This window comes from Scophthalmus maximus, chromosome 10, assembly GCF_022379125.1.
Source record: "Scophthalmus maximus strain ysfricsl-2021 chromosome 10, ASM2237912v1, whole genome shotgun sequence".
Taxonomy (NCBI): Eukaryota; Metazoa; Chordata; class Actinopteri; order Pleuronectiformes; family Scophthalmidae; genus Scophthalmus; species Scophthalmus maximus.
In genome coordinates, this window is record NC_061524.1 from 20,084,273 (window position 1) to 20,106,125 (window position 21,853).

At 46.9% G+C, this 21,853-nt stretch overlaps 2 protein-coding genes across 3 annotated transcripts in view; one reads left to right on the forward strand and one right to left on the reverse strand.

Annotated features, from left to right (window-relative positions):
- Nucleotides 1-21,853, reverse strand: part of LOC118284898 (sodium bicarbonate cotransporter 3) — a 30,163-nt gene that overhangs the window by 5,720 nt on the left and 2,590 nt on the right. Inside the window, exons 1-13 of one of the 2 annotated variants that reach the window (XM_035608073.2) lie at nucleotides 16,340-16,652; nucleotides 15,885-15,966; nucleotides 15,204-15,344; nucleotides 14,977-15,115; nucleotides 14,732-14,892; nucleotides 14,450-14,638; nucleotides 12,446-12,555; nucleotides 9,983-10,140; nucleotides 9,275-9,362; nucleotides 8,912-9,058; nucleotides 8,731-8,834; nucleotides 8,290-8,464; nucleotides 7,254-7,387 (exon numbers count right to left, since the gene is read on the reverse strand). In XM_035608073.2, coding sequence (XP_035463966.1) covers nucleotides 7,254-7,387; nucleotides 8,290-8,464; nucleotides 8,731-8,834; nucleotides 8,912-9,058; nucleotides 9,275-9,362; nucleotides 9,983-10,140; nucleotides 12,446-12,555; nucleotides 14,450-14,638; nucleotides 14,732-14,892; nucleotides 14,977-15,115; nucleotides 15,204-15,344; nucleotides 15,885-15,966; nucleotides 16,340-16,411 — 1,700 coding nt within the window. In that variant the 5' untranslated portion in view covers nucleotides 16,412-16,652. Of the gene's footprint in view, nucleotides 1-7,253; nucleotides 7,388-8,289; nucleotides 8,465-8,730; nucleotides 8,835-8,911; nucleotides 9,059-9,274; nucleotides 9,363-9,982; nucleotides 10,141-12,445; nucleotides 12,556-14,449; nucleotides 14,639-14,731; nucleotides 14,893-14,976; nucleotides 15,116-15,203; nucleotides 15,345-15,884; nucleotides 15,967-16,339; nucleotides 16,653-21,853 lie in introns of those variants that run through there. The other variant, XM_035608074.2, reaches the window with a different exon arrangement.
- LOC118284900 lies at nucleotides 647-6,595 on the forward strand. The gene is made up of 8 exons (XM_035608077.2): nucleotides 647-836; nucleotides 1,333-1,383; nucleotides 1,631-1,759; nucleotides 2,127-2,406; nucleotides 4,553-4,638; nucleotides 5,132-5,182; nucleotides 5,460-5,588; nucleotides 6,225-6,595. Exons 1-8 carry the CDS (start codon nucleotides 695-697, stop codon nucleotides 6,506-6,508), a joined length of 1,152 nt encoding a protein of 383 aa, XP_035463970.2. The 5' UTR covers nucleotides 647-694; the 3' UTR covers nucleotides 6,509-6,595.

Genomic DNA, 21,853 nt, shown 5'->3' on the forward strand with positions numbered 1-21,853 from the left:
CTTTATATACAGTCACTGATCGTCTTTATATACAGTCACTGATCGTCTTTATATACAGTCACTGATCGTCTTTATATAGGCGCCGATCATCTTCATATACAGCCATGTTTTAGACCCGCACTCAGTTACCGACAGTGCTAAGCTAATAGCCTAAATTAGCTTCCTTTTGCAGTGTTTTGAATCTGTAGCAGCTTGTTACCAAGTGAAACCAGGAGTAAACGTTGTTTGTGTTAATACTGGGTTTTTGATTTGGTGGTGAAGTCACAGTCCGACAGTTTGCTGACGTGTTACGAGGCTGACGTCATAGTTACAGTGTGAACGATGCAACACGAGCACAGCGTTAGCAAGCTGGTTTAGCAGCTCGCAAGGTGGTGGAGACCAAACACTGAGATACAGGTTCAGGGTTCTTGCACCATTTTTAAAGTCAAATTTAATACTTTTAAAGACATTTTTAAGCCCACCACCACCTGAGGTTGTTTCTGATGAAAACAGTGTCTCCAGTGATGATCAAAGGTTACTTTAGTTCATGGCCTGTAATGTCTATAGTCTCTGTTCTATAGTCAACAGTGACCCCTGCATAACTGTCCTGAGTCAACAGCGACTCAATAATCATCAACCACAGTGTCTCTATATAAAGCTGCTGGTCCCGTCCCACATCCCATCTCCTGCTGGAGCTCAGACATCAACAGACAACATGTGTCGGAGTCTCCCCGGCCTGCTGCTGCTGCTGGCCCTGGCCTGCCTGGCCCGGTCCGGCTCAGCTCAGCCCGTCGACAGCCAGGCCGAGCTGAAGGAGGTGCAGGCCGCCCTGGAGGAGCTGAGGGCCGAGAGACGAGGTGAGACTGACATTCACTACAACCGGTGTTCTCGAAGGTTCACTCGGCCCAAATGACGGAGAGGGACCAGACTGAAGTCAGAGATTACATAACTTTCCCACCGTCCATTTTCATTTTTCATAGACATGAAACTAATTTGGTTTATTTCCTCGTCTCAGCTGCAGCCTCCATCAACTTAGTCTGACTACAGATATTTAAACTGATAGTCACATGACAGATCACATGACCAGAGTTTTTCTCTTGTACAGTATCAGGCGTAGTACTACTAGCAGTAATAGTTGTAGTAACAGTAGCAGCAGTAGGAGTATTAACAGCAGATACACGGTATCATAATGTGTTCGTCAATAATCAGTGAGAAGTTTTCTCATCACAGAAAGTATCGTCAGCATCAAGCTTCTGCAGAAGCAGCTGTTCTTCTGCTGATGAATCAAATCACAGAGTTTAACGTCGAGTGAGACCTCTGTTTTCAACGCAGCTCCTCTCTTCACATGAGCAGCCATGAGCGAGCGTCTGGATGCGGCCGAGCGGGAGATGAAGAGAATCCAAGGTGAGAAATGTCAAAGGCAACGATTAATAAATGTAATCAGACGAATGCAGTTGCGGTTTGTTGTTCGTGGGTCTGTGAAGTTATGATGGTCGACAAGTACTGAACATGGATAAACACAAATGCTCTCATCTGCTTACAAGTGTTGGGTTATTGTTACGACAAGTCATGGACTAAACAATCAAGGAACAATCAAATCATCAGCTGATCATACACTATATCAAACACATTTATGATTCATTTTGTACAGAAACGCCCAAAATCGCCTTCGCAGCCTCGCTGGGAGGAAATGGCCTCGTGAAGACGACTAACGGCAACAAAGACCTCGTCTACAAGGACGTCCTGACCAACGTGGGCGGAGCTTACAACCCCGCCACAGGTGAGAAGCGGTCAAATTCGATGCTGACGTCGATGCTGCAACGCGATCCAGATTAAAACTCTCCTGTCTGAGTCCACACACAATCACATTTCTAAAACAAATCCAGTCGCAAGTAAAAACCTAGATCTGGTCTGTTTGACCTGCGGCTTGTTTATGAGATTTTCTGTCAGATTCTAACGAAAGCTCTAATCATCATTCTGTTCTATCCACACACCAACAGGCAACTCTTTTTTTACATTTCAAATTAAAAGTGAGAATTAAAAAAGGTGGATGTCACAACCCTTGGTGGTGGTTTGGTAAGAGTGAGTTGAAAGAGTTCAAGGTTACTCGTCTAATTCGTCCTCGTTACGCTTCATTTTCCCTCTAGGTGTGTTCACCGCCCCAATTCGCGGAGTCTACTACGTCCGCTTCACCGCCAACGCTCCCACCGACTTCCCCATGAGCGCCGTGCTCTACAAGAACGGCGCAGAGATCCAGCTGATCGCCCACGAGCAGACGTCCGGCGAGGGCAGCGACACGGCGTCCAACGGCGCCACCGTACTGCTGGAGCGCGGCGACACTCTCTCCATGAAGCTGTGGCAAAACACTCAGATCTGGGACAACAGCAACCACCACAGCACGTTCAGCGGCTTCCTGCTGTTCCCCATGTGAGGACCGACACGTAGTGGTTTATACGACTACAACCATCATCACCAACACTACTACTGCTACTGCTACTACTACTGCTACTACTAAAACCATCATCACCAACACTACTACTGCTACTGCTACTACTACTGCTACTACTAAAACCATCATCACCAACACTACTACTGCTACTACTACTGCTACTACTAAAACCATCATCACCAACACTACTACTGCTACTGCTACTACTACTGCTACTACTAAAACCATCATCACCAACACTACTACTGCTACTGCTACTACTACTGCTACTACTAAAACCATCATCACCAACACTACTACTGCTACTGCTACTACTACTGCTACTACTACTACAACCATCATCACCAACACTACTACTGCTACTGCTACTGCTACTACTAAAACCATCATCACCAACACTACTACTGCTACTGCTACTACTACTACAACCATCATCACCAATACTACTACTGCTACTGCTACTACTACTGCTACTACTACTACAACCATCATCACCAACACTACTACTGCTACTGCTACTACTACTACAACCATCATCACCAACACTACTATTGCTACTGCTACTACTACTGCTACTACTACTACAACCATCATCACCAACACTACTACTGCTACTGCTACTACTACTGCTACTACTACTACAACCATCATCACCAACACTACTACTGCTACTGCTACTGCTACTACTACTACAACCATCATCACCAACACTACTACTGCTACTGCTACTACTACTGCTACTACTACTACTACAACCATCATCACCAACACTACTACTGCTACTACTGCTATTACTGCTACTACTACAACCATCGTCACCAACACTACTACTGCTACTACTACTGCTTTTAACTGCGACAAATACAACCATTATCAGCAACAATAATACTACTACTGCTACTACTACAACCATCATCACCAACACTACTACTGCTACTGCTACTACTACTGCTACAACTAAAACCATCATCACCAACACTACTACTGCTACTGCTACTACTACTGCTACAACTAAAACCATCATCACCAACACTACTACTGCTACTACTACTGCTACTACTACAACCATCATCACCAACACTACTACTGCTACTGCTACTACTACTGCTACAACTACAACCATCATCACCAACACTACTACTGCTACTACTACTGCTATTACTGCTACAACTACAACCATCATGACCAACACTACTACTACTGCTGCCAGTACTGCTACAAATACAACCGTCATGACCAACACTACTACTACTACTGCTATTACTGCTACGAATACAACCATCATCACCAACACTACTACTGCTACTGCTACTACTACTGCTATTACTGCTACAACTACAACCATCATAACACTACTACTACTACTGCTGCTATTACTGCTACAAATACAACCATCATCACCAACACTACTACTGCTACTGCTACTATTACTGCTATTACTGCTACAAATACAACCATCATCACCAACACTACTACTGCTACTATTACTGCTATTACTGCTACAAATACAACCATCATCACCAACACTACTACTGCTACTACTACTACAAATACAACCATCACCACCACCACCACTACTACTGCTACTGCTACTACTGCTACAACTACAACCATCAGCACCAACACTGCTACTGCTACTACTGCTACAACTACAACCATCAGCACCAACACTACTACTGCTACAACTACAACCATCAGCACCAACACTACTACAGCTACTACTACTACTATTACTGCTACAACTACAACCATCATCACCAACACTACTACTGCTACTAGTACTACTACTGATACTGTTACTACTAGGCCTACTGCTACTGCAACTAGAACCAACATCACCAACACTACTACTGCTAATACTACGAGCAGAGTTAGATCTAAAACAGGAGGGGCCCGAGGACAGAGCCTTGAGGTACTCTGCAGAACAGAGGATGAACAATAGTATGATCTACTTCATCAAAAGCAGATCTCAGGTCAAGTTAACAACATTTATCACACGCAACGATCCACAGAGAATCTTACGATGGACTCTGTGTGTGTGTGTGTGTGTGTGTGTGTGTGTGTGTGTGTGTGTGTGTGTGTGTGTGTGTGTGTGTGTGTGTGTGTGTGTGTGCGCGTTGAAAGGGTGGACGAACCTCCGACAGAAAACGCCGAGGTCAACCTGAAGACTCTTCAGGCTTCACTGACTCAGCTTCAGGCTGAACACTCAGGTAAGACACTTCACTCCTCACTGGTTATGTCACACATTTACCTTCAAACTGTAGAATCCACATTTATTTTGATCCTGAATATTTTATATTCTGCTAATTTATCTTGTTTGTGCTTTAAGTATCAAGACTTTTCAATCCTGATCCAACTCCATATTTTTCTTTGTATTTCTGACCAGTTTTTTTATGTTCAACAATAACATAATAATAATGTGATTTAAGAACAGATCTGGGATTTAAAAAGTTCGGTCTAAGCATTTTATATCCGTTTCTGATGATCAATAAAGAGTCTATAATCAATATGCAGTGAAGCATTAGGGTTCAATCTGTCCTCACTTATTTCACACATTCAGAAGTAAAATCTCCTGTTCGACTCGCGCCTAAATCCCAAACATGAACTTTGAAGACTTTTAAATACTTTTAAAATAAGTAATTTCTCATCATATTTATATTTTTCCACCTTTAACCACATTGATGAGTTTGTGTGTATTCGCAGAAATCAGGGAGAAGCTGGAGGCCACAGAGAAGCAGCTGAAGGTCATGACAGGTCGGTCCACGTTACCATTTCATCCTCTGACAGTCAACAAACTGCGGGGGAGCAGCGCCCTCTTGTGGACAGAAGCAATACTGACTCCTTCACCTCGTGTCACCACTCAGCTCAGCCTTAATGCAATCAGACCATCAAGCAAAGATCATTTTCTATGTCTTAGTGTTTTGTTTGTTAGCTCCTTTATTAATCAGCATTTCAAAAAAATAAAATAAAAAAAAACAGCTTCCCTCACGTGAAAAAACCTGACAGTGTTATTTCCCCCTCCTTTCTCCAGACGTACCGAAGGTGGCGTTTGCCGTTTCTCTCGGCGGTGACGGTCTTCAGAGGACGACGTCGGGAAGCAAAACACTCGTCTACAAAGACGTGCTGACCAACATCGGACAGGCGTACAACTCGGAGACCGGTCAGTGCCGACACGCCGACTCACTCCAGGACCACAACTCCTCGAATTTTTACAAAGAGCAACGACCATTTATTTTACAAATCAGAGAAGCGACAGGAATATGTCAGGAGTGTAGTTCGTTGTGTTTTCTTTCGGTCACGTTCAGGTTTTATTGATGAACAGATTAACTGTTCAGACGATTAATTTGGGCCGATGAACACAAACACGTCTGCATTTTATTTCAGTGTAAATTTAAAATATTAACAGAAACATTTATTCATATTTAATAACGGTATCTAAGGAATCATTGCCTTTTTTTACTGCATATATCGGCCAATATTTGGCATCGGAACTTTTCTACTCCCCTATATTGATATCAGTGTCAGTGTCATGCTCTACAAATGATTCATGTGCAATGGAGTTGTTGTAACAAGGTTTTCATCTAGACATAACGTTTAGATTAAAACCATATTTTGGTTTCATCAACTGATTTTTTTTTCTTGTGAAAAAGTTGGACCAGCTGAAAGTTCACGTCTCCGGTCGATCATGAATTAAACTCAACTGAACCCTTCTTCTTTCTGGCGTTTCACTCATTTTGTCCCTCCTCAGCCTCCGTACTTCACTGCTCATTTACTCCTCCCTTTCCTCCTCCTCTAGGTGTGTTCACGGCACCGACTCGCGGAGTCTACTACGTCCGCTTCACCGCCAACGCTCCCACCGACTTCCCCATGAGCGCCGTGCTCTACAAGAACGGCGCAGAGATCCAGCTGATCGCCCACGAGCAGACGTCCGGCGAGGGCAGCGACACGGCGTCCAACGGCGCCGCCCTGCTGCTGGAGCGCGGCGACACTCTCTCCATGAAGCTGTGGCAAAACACTCAGATCTGGGACAACAGCAACCACCACAGTACGTTCAGCGGCTTCCTGCTGTTCCCCATGTGAGGACCGACACCACGGAACCAGAACTCAGACGACAGCATCTCAGGTTGGATTGAGGTTCAAATAAAAACAGCTCATGAACTACTCAAACTAAGACTTGTGTTTTTTTCTTATGGCTGCTTCTTTAAATGACGCCTTCAAATGTCAAAGTGTCCGAAAGCCAAAGAGGTTCAGTTTCCCGCCGGAGAAGAGAAAGAAAAGCTGAGAATCATCGGTCATTTGGGGGATTTTCACTGAAACAAAGGGTTCAGACTTTTTTCCAGACTTCTCGTTAGATTATTCGGACCACATTTGAAATCAGAGTGAAGAAATAGCTATAGATGTTTATTGAGTAAATATGATTTATATAAATAAATATTTCACGACTTGACGCTGACCGTTTATAACAAGTGACATAAAAGTGTGTGAAGCCTGTATTCTGTGTTCTGACCAGCAGAGGGCGACTATGAGAACGTGACTCGTCTTCTCACTTGAATCATAACGTCAGTAAAAACATTTTCCTGAGGAGTTTATGGTTCAAGTCTCTTCACGCCCTCAAATATGTTGAGGGCGTGGCTACAGAGTGACAGACAGCTGGTGCCGTCCAATCAGTGCAGGGGGACGAGCTCTCAGTCAGGCCATGCCCCGAATTCTACATCAAGTTGCAAATAAAACCACCGTGCGATGTGATGGCGGGTCGACACTCGACACAGAGGACGGACGTTCAGGGAGACGGCGCCTCCTGCTGGCCGGCTCCGTCACGACTCACCTGCAGAACTTGAAGAGGATCTTCTCAAAGACCAGAACGGGACCGGTGCTGCCCAGGATGGTGAGAGGCTGACCGGCGAACAGGGAGTAGGCCACGCCCGTCAGAGACGCCCCGAACAGAGACTCTATGGCACTCTACCAGAGAGAGAGAGAGAGAATCATATTGATCGATCCGATCGTATCAGAGCCTGACTGATTCATCAGCTGGCCGACAGATCACAGACAAATCGGTATCTGTGAAATGAAAACTTTTATTTTACAGAATAAACAATTGTGCATTTATGTTTATATTATATATTAAAAAATGATTCATATACATGTATGTGTGTGTGTGTCAATAAAATCCATATTAGTCGTGCTCTAATGTGAATACATGAAGACACTGATCTTTAAAATAGATTTTGTTAAAAAAAAAAATTAGAATCGATCGTTACTGATATTTTTCGTACTTTTATATGAAAATCAAGCTGCGAACATCCACATTAAAATACAATATTTCTCATTAAAGTCAGTTTGTTTGCTGATCCACTAACTGACCCGAAATAATCCTGGTGCAAAACATGTTTATTAAAAAAAGGATGACATCAAAATTAAATGGATCATAATTAAATCAATCTTCCTATTTTTAGACGTTGGCTTCTTTTGGTAAAAAGTACGACGGAGTATTATTATTATTATTATCCGAGAATAAAGTCATCATTTTACAAGAATCAAGCTGTAATTTTACAAGAATAATGTTGTGATTTTACGTGAATAAAGTTGTAAATTTGGTCTGTGTTATTTCAGAGAAATGTCAGAAGGTCAGACCTATGTGTTAAAATGAGGAACGTGGAAAAACTTGGTGAAGCTTCAGTCTGGGTCAGTGTTCAAAAGTGTTTAATAAACGTTGAACAGTGATAACGTGATGTTAACTTTCCTATTAAAAAGGAAGAATTATAAAATATACGTTTGGTGTCAAATGAAATCTGCCGAATGTTAGAACTTCTTTTATTGTGAAAAGATCAACATCCCGTCGTCCCATCGGTTCAGGGGCTTACTATGTTTCCTTTGGTGGCTTCTCCCAGCAGCCCCCCGAACGTGACCACGGGTGACATGCAGGCACAGTACAGGAAGAGGACGGACGCCAGACACTGCAGGCTGACGGCGTCTCGGACATCGCTCCACAGGAAGGGAACTTTCCTCCGAACGTCGTTCACCAGACCGCCAAAGATCCTGAACGGACCAGGAGAGGAAAACCAAACAGGATACATGTGAGCATAAGCCCCGCCCCCTGGTGTCTTGCTGCAGTACAGGTCATAAGCCCTGCCCCCTCCATGTTAGCAGACGGGACATGGACGTTAAATGGATGTTAAATAAGATATGAAAATAAAAAATTATAATAACAGTTGTGACCAAACGGATGTTTCATCAGATGTGTGGGATGATTTCAGTATTTATTGTTCTGTAGTATTTTTCGGACTCATGTGACTCAAACGAACCTGCCCGTCCTCTGAAGCTCAGGTCCGGTCTGATGCTCCGCCTCCTTTACCGCGTCAGAGCTGTAGGCGGAGCCATTGGGGACGGACGGCATCTTCCTTTTCTCCTGCGGGACAGAGCCGAGGACGGAGATGATGTCACCGCTGCAGGTTCAGGGTCTGTGTGTGGGGGGCGGGGCCTTACCTGGGACGGGACGCTCTTCGGGGGCTCGATGCGGATGCTGGGGTCCCATTCGCCCGGAGGCAGCACAGTGACCTGATCCAGGAACTCATCGATCCCTGACAGCAGGTCGATCCTGTCCTTCGCCTTGTAGGCCACGTCGTGGAAAATCTACAGAGCAAAGAGATCGAGTCGTTCACACAAACACGACCCGATATTGCGCTGAAGATCAAATATTTCAACGAATTAGTCAAGCGAAGGACACGATTTGTCGCATTGCTGGGTCTTTGCAAATGTGCTCAGTGTTTGGTGCGAACGCAGCTCTAGTGCTACATTGAATCTTAAAAGTTAAAATGAATGATTCTGATCATCGATGCGTCTTCTCACCTCGTCGGTCATCAGTGTGGCGATGGAGCGTCCGATCTCGTGGTACTGCGGACCTTTTCCAAACGGGCCGAGCAGCAGGAAGAGAAACCTGAGAGGACAGGAAGAGAAACCTGAGTGGACAGGAAGAGAAACCTCAGAGGACAGGAAGAGAAACCTCAGAGGACAGGAAGAGAAACCTGAGAGGACAGGAAGAGAAACCTGAGTGGACAGGAAGAGAAACCTCAGAGGACAGGAAGAGAAACCTCAGAGGACAGGAAGAGAAACCTGAGTGGACAGGAAGAGAAACCTGAGTGGACAGGAAGAGAAACCTCAGAGGACAGGAAGAGAAACCTGAGAGGACAGGAAGAGGAACCTGAGAGGACAGGAAGAGGAACCTGAGTGGACAGGAAGAGAAACCTCAGAGGGCAGGAAGAGAAACCTGAGCGGACAGGAAGAGAAACCTGAGTGGACAGGAAGAGAAACCTCAGAGGACAGGAAGAGAAACCTGAGAGGACAGGAAGAGAAACCTGAGCGGACAGGAAGAGAAACCTCAGAGGACAGGAAGAGAAACCTGAGCAGACAGGAAGTGAAACCTGAGAGGACTGGAAGAAGGTTCAGTGAAACATCTGCTCGCTGACGTTTTCATCAAACACGTGTGTGTGTGTGTGTGTGTGTGTGTGTGTGTGTGTGTGTGTGTGTGTGTGTGTGTGTGTGCATGTGTGTGTGTACCTGGTGGGTACCGGGACCTCGGTGAGGCCCGTCAGCAGGACGGCAGGAGATAAGCGAATGAATGCGATGATCGGTCGCTCCAGGAAGTCAACCTCACCCACCAGGACATTCGAGGCCTCTGCACCGGGAGGAATCTTCTTCATGAAGTTCATGTCCACCTGAGACACACAGGGTAGACCACGTCATGTGCCATCATGTGACTACTTCACTCTGCAGTCCGTGGGAGGAGGTAGCTCAGGTGAATCGTTGGTGTGTATCACTGACTGTGTATAAAGACGATTGGCGGCTGTATATGAAGACGATCAGAGACTGTATATGAAGATGATCGTCTTGATATACAGTCGATCGCTGACGATTACTGACTGTATATAAAGACGATTGGCGACTGTATATAAAGACGATTGGCGACTGTATATTAAGACCATGGGTGACTGTATATAAAGACGATTGGCGACTGTATATTAAGACCATGGGTGACTGTATATAAAGACGATTGGCGACTGTATATAAAGACGATTGGCGACTGTATATTAAGACCATGGGTGACTGTATATAAAGACGATTGGCGACTGTATATTAAGACCATGGGTGACTGCATATAAAGACGATTGGCGACTGTATATTAAGACCATGGGTGACTGTATATAAAGACGATCACTGACTGTATATAAAGACGATCCATGACTGTATATAAAGACGATCAGTGACTGTATATAAAGACGATCGGCGACTGTATATGAAGACGATCAGTGACTGTATATAAAGACGATCCATGACTGTATATGAAGACGATCCGTGACTGTATATAAAGACGATCACTGACTGTTTATAAAGACGATCAGTGACTGTATATAAAGACGATCACTGACTGTATATGAAGACGATCCGTGACTGTATATAAAGACGATCACTGACTGTATATAAAGACGATCACTGACTGTATATAAAGACGATCAGTGACTGTATATAAAGACGATCACTGACTGTATATAAAGAAGATCAGTGACTGTATATAAAGACGATCACTGACTGTATATAAAGAAGATCACTGACTGTATATAAAGACGATCCGTGACTGTATATAAAGAAGATCACTGACTGTATATAAAGAAGATCACTGACTGTATATAAAGAAGATCAGTGACTGTATATAAAGACGATCACTGACTGTATATAAAGACGATCCGTGACTGTATATAAAGACGATCACTGACTGTATATAAAGAAGATCAGTGACTGTATATGAAGACGATCCGTGACTGTATATAAAGACGATCACTGACTGTATATAAAGACGATCCGTGACTGTATATAAAGACGATCACTGACTGTATATAAAGAAGATCACTGACTGTATATAAAGAAGATCAGTGACTGTATATAAAGACGATCACTGACTGTATATAAAGACGATCCGTGACTGTATATAAAGACGATCACTGACTGTATATAAAGAAGATCAGTGACTGTATATAAAGACGATCCGTGACTGCATATATGTCACTTCACTGAACAACACCACACCACAACAACACGATGAGTCACAACACAGCAGGCCTCTGATTGGTCGACGGCCGGTGACTGACAGGTGAACAGACTCACAGCAGGTTTTCTGCCGGACGCTGGCAGCAGACAAGTACAGTCGCAGTCCTGCTGAGAAACAAAACACAGACACGACCTCCGCCGGTGAAGACGACAGCAGAGAGCAGGCTGTCGCCATGACGACCACTGTCAAGCTGATACTCACTGTCCACTCTGCTGCCATTGGCTGCTGAGCAAACATGTTTATCAATAATCAACATGCACCACGTGTTTGAAATATGAGGAATCAAACGTGTGATTGTCTGGGGCGAAAGCTGCGTTCCAATTGTCCGATGTCTTGAAGTGACCCTGAAGTGTTTCCTCAGCACCATGAGAAGAGCCATGAGAAGAGCCGGAATTTTTAAGTGTTTAGGAAAGGAGCTTCAATGCTTCCTTTCCTATCTCTTTAAGCATATGGTACACTTGAGCTTCCTTTGCGAAAGGAAAGGACATATAGACGCCCCACAGTTCATTGAGGCAGCTATATTTAACATGATGCTACATGCGCGAACAGAAACGATTAAATCTGAAGAAGTAGAAGAAGATTATGAATATGACCCAGATGTCAGTAACTGTTACATATGAATCATAAAACACTGAAACATGCTGATGGAGCTGCTGAGGTTTTTGTAGTTGATCTTCAGAAATGTGTCGTTTCACCACAACAGACGCATCAACAACATCCACCATCACATGACGACGTAGTTTAGTGTCAGTGGAGTTGGATTCTCTTTTCATAAGTCCTGTGAATCCTCCTTGACTCCTTTGACATCATGACCTTTAACACTGAGGTCGAGGAACAGTAGAGAGAAAAAGAGGACAGGAAAGACGATCTGAATCCAGCCCGTGTGTTTGTGGTAAAGACGTGGTTAAGGTCGTTACCTTGGTGAAGCCCACTGTGCTGTTTTCCCGGCTGCCTCCGCCAATGCGACTCTCGCCGTGTTTGCCGCCGTCGAGGTTTCCAGGAGCAGACTGAGGCGACGCCAGCAGACCTGCCGGACACCAAACACTCCGTCAGTCTCCGACACGTTCACACAAACGCTCCTGATACGACGTGTGAGGGGACACCTCACGGGCTCATGCAGTTTATACGTGTGACACACACACACACACACACACACAATGATAAATGTCAGTGTGCACAAACACAATCTGACTTTAACCTCCTCAGACGTTTAAACGTGGAAAAGATTCCACACGCTTCCACAGTGAAGATGGAAAATGAATTATACAGATTCATTCTGTTTGTTGTCAAAGATGTTTGAAGGTTCAATCAGTAACTTTTAAACCTGTTCCACTGACTCAGCTCAGTCGTCACGCTCACTGATCACTTCCTGACTCCTATTAAAATCTGTCAACTTCAGCACATTAACAGTAACTGAGTAACGAGACGACGATGATGATGATGATGATGATGACCACGTCTACAGATCGCTAATGTGCTAAAGGTGAAGACGGTCACAACTAGAGCTGCAACTAAAGAATATTTATATCATCGATTAATCTGTTGATTATTTTCTCCATTAATTGATTTAGTTGTTTGGTTCAGAAAATGGTGAAAAAAATTTGAAAAATGTTGATCGTCTTTCCCAAAACCCAAGATGATGTTTTGTTTTGTCCACACACAATAGAAGATAATTCAGTTTACTGTCACAGAGCAAAGAAACCAGGGGCCTGTTCCAGGAAGCAGGCTTTGATTTTAACCCTGAAAAGAGGGAAACTCTGGTTTTCCGTTCCAGAAAGCGAGTGAACTTAAACTGTAGGTTAGTTACCATGGTAACTGACGCTGTGAACCTAACCTGCTCGCTGGCAGAGTTTCTCCTGAACTCCTCCCTTTTCCTGAACTTGATCTAGCTGTCCTTTCCTCCTCAACCCGATCGATATGGAAGCCTCACGTCAGAGAGGATGTTCAGTTTCTCTCACAATTTATCACAAATCTGACACACCCGCACGCACGCACGCACACACACACACACACACACACACAGTGTGATATTAAAAAGCTGACCAGCAGGAAACTTTGAGAAAACATTAACATAAACTCATCAACCAGAGTCAAAAACGACGTTCCACATGCACCTGTCACACACCTGTCGCCTCTTCACCGCTCGACCAATCAGGACGAACACACTGTGAACTCTACCCAACGACAGATGACCGACAAAAACACCACCTGACGACAGCAGAACGGAGCCATGACAACACGGGGAGGAGGATCAAAAAACCCAGACTCCGAGACAGAACAAAAAGAAAAACTGTCCAAATCACAGGAATCATTTGTAAAAAAATATGTGAAACTTTCATAGAAACATTCAAACACGGTGCCGTGACAACGGACAGGTTCATTCATTTGAAGTAACGATACCAACTGTAGAGTCCGGAACAGCTCATCACTCAGATGTTTATGATAATATGAAGAATCATCCGGTTCAGGTTTAACTTCAGGTCTAACTTCTGGTTTAACTTCAGGTCTAACTTCTGGTTTAACTTCAGGTCTAACTTCAGGTCTAACTTCAGGTCTAACTTCTGGTCTTACACTGGCTTAACTTCTGGTCTAACTTCAGATCTAACTTCAGGTCTAACTTCAGGTCTAACTTCATGTCTTACACTGGCTTAACTTCTGGTCTAACTTCTGGTCTAACTTCATGTCTTACACTGGCTTAACTTCAGGTCTAACTCTGGCTTGACTTCAGGTTTGACTTCAGGTTTGACTTCAGGTTTGACTCCAGGTCTAACTCCAGGTCTAACTCCAGGTCTAACTTAAGTTTAACTTCAGGTTTAGGTTGCGATAGGTCAACATTCTCATCAGGTAGGCGTCATCCCGCTGATCTGCAGGTCAAATATTCAAAGGCCGAATCTCGGGGCGACGAGCGCGAGCGGCCTCACCGTTACGTTCCAGTAAATGGGGGTCGGAGTGTTTCTTGCCGATGTCGGCGAAGGATCGAACCAGCGGCATCCAGTTGCTCAGCTTCTTCTCGTTCTGGTGGTGGTGGCGTCTCAACATGGCCTCCTTCACCTTCTCCCGCACGCCCTCCTCCAGCTGACCCGACGCCAGCATGCTGTCGATCACCATGTCTGCGTAGAGCGGGACAAGAGGGACATTGTGACAATCACACCCACGAACCGCAGCGGCGACACGGTGTAACGGTGGCGCGGCAGCGTGCTGACCTGCGATCTCCTCGATGCTGTCAGCTCGCATGTCGAGCAGCACGGTGCCGTTCATGATGCAGGAACGCAGCTCGAACAGACTGTGCAGCGACAGCGTGGCCACGTATGGTTTACTCCAGCGCTCGCCGCCATCTTCTACGTCCTCCTCAAACTTCAGCCACCTGAACACACACACACACACTTGACCAACGAACACCAGGACGGAGGTGAAGCAAATCAACCACACTGAAGACGCTCTTCGTCACCTGGCCGTCTCCTTCCACTCCTGCAGCTCTCCGTCCCTGAAGGCGAGCTCGTCAAGCTCGGTGAACAGGTCGTGGGGCACGTGCTCCTCGTCGTCGTCCTCAGTCCCGAGGATGAACTGGACTCTCTGCGACGGCGTGTCTGCGGGGACACAACACACTCGTCATCGTGTCTCGCCCGAGGCTTCACACTCAGAGAGAAGCGATTTGTGACCGAGCCGGAGCCAGACCGTTCGTGGGCGAGTCCCGTCCGTCCTCCCGGTCCATGTTGTCCCGCCGTCTCCGGTGATGTCTGTGTCCTCGGTGACGGTGACGCCTCCGGGTCTGTCGGCCCAGAGGGACGTGGACCCCGACGTACACCGCCCTGTGACCTGAAGGAGGACGACAAACACACAAACACACACTGAGCTTCTGATGTTGATGAAGTGTATAAACATTTTCATTAAACTTCATCCTGAGGCCTGAACTAGGATCCAAGGTGACTACTGGTTTGACTCCTGGTCTAACATCTGGTCTAACTTCAGGTTTAAATCAGGTTTAACTTCTGGTTTTCCATCCCAGGAAGCTGGTTCTCTTCTTATCAGGGTAAATCACCATGGTAACTGATGCTGAATGGCTGACCTGCTCCGGAGAAGTTCCAGATAAGAGACCAAAGACAGACACCAGTCCGTGTCATATATACAACGTATCATATTAAAAACTTTTTCATGGCTCTGACGATGTCGCTTGTAATGAACGACTCAATAATCTGAGGAAAACCTGTGTGTGTGCGTGTGTGTGTGTGTGTGTGTGTGTGTGTGTGTGTGTGTGTGTGTGTGTGTGTGTGTGTGTGTGTGTGTGTGTGTGTGTGTGTGTGTGTGTGTGTGTGTGTGTGTGTGTGTGTGTGTGTGTGTGTGTGTGTGAAGACTCACTCTCCAGTTCATCCATCTCAAAGTTGGTGTGGAGGGTGGAGCTCGTCTTCCCCTGGTCCAACACCGCCTCCTCATCGTTCCCCTGCAACACACACACACACAAAAAAAAGTTTCTGTTCATTCTCCAAATCTAAAAATCTTGATTGTGACCTTTGACCCCAACCTGAACCTCAGAACCCGGTCTGAACCTGCGGATGGTCACCGGACGTAGTGAAGAACAGACTAAATGTCCTCATTACAATTGGTTTAAAGAGTGTGTGTGTGTGTGTGTGTGTGTGTGTGTTCACATCTCTTCTTCCTGTTTAACGGTCACATTTCCTCAAATGACTCACAACGCTGATCAAGTCAAACATATCAGTGAAAAAACAACAACTTCCTCTGTCACTCTGTGTCGCCAGCTCCTCCCTCGTCTGTGTGACTTCAGACACACTGAGTCTTTAACAGCAGATACGTACCAGGGATGTTGCTCTGGCAACTCTCTGACTAGCAATATCTCCCCAAAAGTGTCCCATAGTTGCTCCGGCCATGAACTCCTCAGATCTGAAAAAAAAACCTCTCTGGGAAGAACATAGAAGTCCCAAAGTAACAGAGCAAAACTTCCTGGTAGTGAAAAGAAAAATCCAGCAGCTGCTCGGATACAAACTGTCAACAGTGGTGTGTTCAGGCTCAGTGAGTAAATACAGATGCTGCGCTGCAGAGGAGTCATGTATTTATAGCCCAGTGTGTTGCTTCACTGAGCGTCTGTCAGAGAAACCAGCGAGTGTGGACGTCTGCAAACACACAAAAGAGGCGGGAGGTGGGAGGTGGGAGTTAGGAAGTGGGAGGTAGGAGTTAGGAGACAGGAGTTTGGAGGCAGGAGTAAGGAGGCAGAAGTTAGGAGGCAGAAGTTATGAGGTAGGAGGGAGGAGGCGTCCGATGGACGTATCACACAATTCACTGTGTCTCCACTGTGACCAACAGTGACTAACTGTGTAGAGTCAAGACCAACGAGTCCGTAGTCAAGACCAACGAGTCCAGAGTCAAGACCAACGAGTCCAGAGTCAAGACCAACGAGTCCAGAGTCTAGACCAACAAGTCCAGAGTCTAGACCAACAAGTCCATAGTCAAGACCAACGAGTCCATAGTCAAGACCAACGAGTCCAGAGTCAAGACCAACGAGTCCAGAGTCAAGACCAACGAGTCCAGAGTCTAGACCAACGAGTCCAGAGTCTAGACCAACAAGTCCATAGTCAAGACCAACGAGTCCATAGTCAAGACCAACGAGTCCAGAGTCTAGACCAACAAGTCCAGAGTCTAGACCAACAAGTCCCATGTTAAAAGCAACAAGTCCCAAATCAAAAACCCAAATCAGGTGAAGAAGGTCCAAGTTCAAATCTCGAGGCTTCTCCAGACAAACAAAACCCACATCAACACCAAAAGGTTCGAACTTAATAAGAACAAGTTCAGAGAAAAAAAGTTCAAGACCAGAGGCACAAGTCAAGAATAACAGAGATGAAGTAAAGTCCAGAGTTAAGAAAAAATAGTCAGAAGCTGATAGACCTGATGGATCTAATGAATCTGATGGAGCTGATGGATCTGATGGTGATCTCATGGATCAGATGATGATCTGATGAAGCTGATGGATCTGATGATGATCTAATGAAGATGATGATCTGATGAAGCTGATGGATCTAATGAAGCTGATGGAGCTGATGATGATCTGATGAAGCTGATGGATCTAATGAAGCTGATGGAGCCGATGATGATCTGATGAAGCTGATGGATCTAATGAAGCTGATGGATCTAATGATGATCTGATATAGCTGATGGATCTGATGGATCTAATGAAGCTGATGATGGATCTAATGAAGCAGATGGAGCTGATGATGATCTGATGAAGCTGATGGATCTAATGAAGCTGATGGAGCTGATGATGATCTGATGAAGCTGATGGATCTAATGAAGCTGATGGAGCCGATGTTGATCAGATGAAGCTGATGGAGCTGATGATGGATCTAATGAAGCTGATGGAGCCGATGATGATCTGATGAAGCTGATGGATCTGATGGATCTAATGAAGCTGATGATGGATCTAATGAAGCAGATGGAGCTGATGATGATCTGATGAAGCTGATGGATCTAATGAAGCTGATGGAGCTGATGATGATCTGATGAAGCTGATGGATCTAATGAAGCTGATGGAGCCGATGTTGATCAGATGAAGCTGATTGATCTAATGAAGCTGATGGAGCTGATGATGGATCTAATGAAGCTGATGGAGCCGATGATGATCTGATGAAGCTGATGGATCTGATGGATCTAATGAAGCTGATGATGGATCTAATGAAGCAGATGGAGCTGATGATGATCTGATGAAGCTGATGGATCTGATGGATCTAATCAAGCTGATGAAGCAGATTGGGGCTGATAACGCTAATTGGGGCTGATGGATCTGATGGAGCTGATGATGATCTGATAGAGCTGTTGGATCTGACGAGCTGATGGATCTGGTGATGATATGGTGGATCTAATGAAGCTGATGGAGCTGATGGAGCTGAACGTCGTAGGATCTCTGGTGTGAGCTTGGACATTTCAAAGTTTCCAGTTTTAGTTTTCACATGAGTAAACAACAAATAAATCATTTTTCATTTTGGAGCAGCAGCAGTTCAGACCCTCAGGTCTTTTCCTCTCAGCTCAGGAATTCTGATGAGAAACAACAACAAGCTGCTACATGAGCACAGAGCGAATAAACACATGACACACACACACTCACACAGACACACACTGAAACCACAATCAAATGACCAAATACAGAGCAAGACTGCCACAGGCTCAGAAACAAGAGGAACATTTCATGTCATCTGACAAATATTCTCTGGCAGCTGCTCTTTTATTTTTTTCCCCCATGTATTTTTATTGTTTGTTAGACAAGAGATGTACAATGTCACACAAGTTGTAATATTTTACAATGGTTGCATTTCTCTTTGCGACAATGTACAATGTTACAAGAATTGTAGCATTTTAACAATTAACATTTTTATATTTTTATAAACCCCATCCAACCCTAACAATCCCTTGTGCCGTGAAAATAAAATAAAATTCATAATAATAATAATAATTTTAAAAAATAAAAAATTAAAAGATTTAAAATATATATATATAAAATAAAAGGGGGGGGGGGGTTCCACCTAAGATGAAAGCGTTTGTGCTTTACGTTGAAGCTTATTTACTAGAGAGTTGCAAGTTTGCCAAAATAAACCAGTAAAGGGTCCCAGACTTTGTATAATTTTTTGGTTGTTCCTCTAAGAAGGTATTTAACTTTTTCAATTTTTAAAAACATCATCATATCAGAAAGCCACACTGATGCCTTCGGTGGTAATTGTGATTTCCATTCCAAGAGTATTCCAAGAGCAATCAGAGTTGCAAAAGCAATAACATTTTTCTTGCTAATGGCTATTGCAGTGTCATTACCTCTTACTCCAAATATAGCCATTAAAGGGCTAGGTTGTAGATCTAGGCCAAAAGCCACATTCAAAATACCAAATATTTTTTTCCAAAATTCGTGGACTCGCCTGTAGGGAGGTGGACTCGTCTGTAGGGGAGGGGGACTCGCCTGTACGCAGGGGGACTCGCCTGTAGGGAGGTGGACTCGTCTGTAGGGGAGGGGGACTCGCCTGTACGCAGGGGGACTCGCCTGTAGGGAGGTGGACTCGTCTGTAGGGAGGTGGACTCGTCTGTAGGGGAGGGGGACTCGCCTGTACGCAGGGGGACTCGCCTGTAGGGAGGTGGACTCGTCTGTAGGGGAGGGGGACTCGCCTGTACGCAGGGGGACTCGCCTGTACGCAGGGGGACTCGCCTGTAGGGAGGTGGACTTGTCTGTAGGGGAGGGGGACTTGTCTGTAGGGGAGGGGGACTCGCCTGTACGGAGGTGGACTCGTCTGTAGGGGAGGGGGACTCGCCTGTAGGGGAGGGGGACTTGCCTGTAGGGATGTGGACTCGCCTGTAGGGAGGTGGACTCGCCTGTAGGGGAGGGGGACTCGCCTGTAGGGGAGGGGGACTTGCCTGTTGGGGAGGGGGACTCGCCTGTAGGGAGGTGGACTCGCCTGTAGGGAGGTGGACTCGCCTGTACGTAGGTGGACTCATCTGTAGGGGAGGGGGACTCGCCTGTTGGGGGGGGGACTCGCCTGTAGGGAGGTGGACTCGCCTGTAGGGAGGTGGACTTGTCTGTAGGGGAGGGGGACTCTCTTGTAGGGAGGTGGACTCGTCTGTAGGGGAGGAGGACTCGCCTGTACGCAGGGGGACTCGCCTGTAGGGAAGTGGACTCGCCTGTAGGGAAGTGGACTCGCCTGTAGGGAAGTGGACTCGCCTGTACGGAGGTGGACTCGTCTGTACGGAGGGGGACTCGCCTGTACGGAGGGGGACTCGCCTGTACGGAGGGGGACTGGCCTGTACGGAGGGGGACTGGCCTGTAGGGAAGTGGACTCGCCTGTAGGGAAGTGGACTCGCCTGTACGCAGGGGGACTCGCCTGTACGGAGGGGGACTCGCCTGTAGGGAGGTGGACTCGCCTGTAGGGAAGTGGACTCGCCTGTACGGAGGGGGACTCGCCTGTACGGAGGGGGACTCGCCTGTACGGAGGGGGACTCGCCTGTACGGAGGGGGACTCGCCTGTAGGGAGGTGGACTCGCCTGTAGGGAGGTGGACTCGCCTGTAGGGAGGGGGACTCGCCTGTAGGGAGGGGGACTCGTCTGTAGGGGAGGGGGACTCGTCTGTAGGGGAGGGGGACTCGCCTGTTGGGGAGGGGGACTCGCCTGTAGGGAGGTGGACTCGCCTGTAGGGAGGTGGACTTGTCTGTAGGGGAGGGGGACTCTCTTGTAGGGAGGTGGACTCGTCTGTAGGGGAGGGGGACTCGCCTGTACGCAGGGGGACTCGCCTGTAGGGAAGTGGACTCGCCTGTACGGAGGTGGACTCGTCTGTAGGGGAGGGGGACTCGCCTGTACGGAGGGGGACTCGCCTGTAGGGAAGTGGACTCGCCTGTAGGGAAGTGGACTCGCCTGTACGGAGGGGGACTCGCCTGTAGGGAAGTGGACTCGCCTGTAGGGAAGTGGACTCGCCTGTACGCAGGGGGACTCGCCTGTACGGAGGGGGACTCGCATGTAGGGAGGTGGACTCGCCTGTAGGGCGGTGGACTCGCCTGTAGGGAGGTGGACTCGCCTGTACGGAAGTGGACTCGCCTGTAGGGAGGTGGACTCGCCTGTAGGGAGGTGGACTTGTCTGTAGGGGAGGGGGACTCGCTTGTAGGGAGGTGGACTCGTCTGTAGGGGAGGGGGACTCGCCTGTACGCAGGGGGACTCGCCTGTAGGGAAGTGGACTCGCCTGTACGGAGGTGGACTCGTCTGTAGGGGAGGGGGACTCGCCTGTAGGGAGGGGGACTCGCCTGTAGGGCGGTGGACTCGCCTGTAGGGTGGTGGACTCGCCTGTAGGGAGGTGGACTCGCCTGTATGGAAGTGGACTCGCCTGTACGGAAGTGGACTCGCCTGTAGGGAGGTGGACTCGCCTGTAGGGAGGTGGACTTGTCTGTAGGGGAGGGGGACTCTCTTGTAGGGAGGTGGACTCGTCTGTAGGGGAGGGCGACTCGCCTGTACGCAGGGGGACTCGCCTGTAGGGAAGTGGACTCGCCTGTACGGAGGGGGACTCGCCTGTACGGAGGGGGACTCGCCTGTACGGAAGTGGACTCGCCTGTAGGGAAGTGGACTCGCCTGTAGGGAGGGGGACTCGCCTGTACGGAGGGGGACTCGCCTGTACGGAGGGGGACTCGCCTGTACGGAGGGGGACTCGCCTGTAGGGAGGTGGACTCGCCTGTAGGGCGGTGGACTCGTCTGTAGGGCCTGTAGGGAGGTGGACTCGCCTGTACGGAAGTGGACTCGCCTGTAGGGAGGTGGACTCGCCTGTAGGGAGGGGGACTCGCCTGTAGGGAGGTGGACTCGCCTGT

What these genes read in the sequence shown, in the direction of transcription:
- LOC118284900 (XM_035608077.2), top strand. Translation starts at nt 695, where the DNA reads ATGTGTCGGAGTCTCCCCGGCCTGCTGCTGCTGCTGGCCCTGGCCTGC. An exon ending in GCTTCAGGCTGAACACTCAG is followed by an intron (nt 4,639 to 5,131) that starts GTAAGACACTTC and finishes GTGTATTCGCAG; the next exon opens with AAATCAGGGAGAAGCTGGAG. An exon ending in GGCGTACAACTCGGAGACCG is followed by an intron (nt 5,589 to 6,224) that starts GTCAGTGCCGAC and finishes CTCCTCCTCTAG; the next exon opens with GTGTGTTCACGGCACCGACT.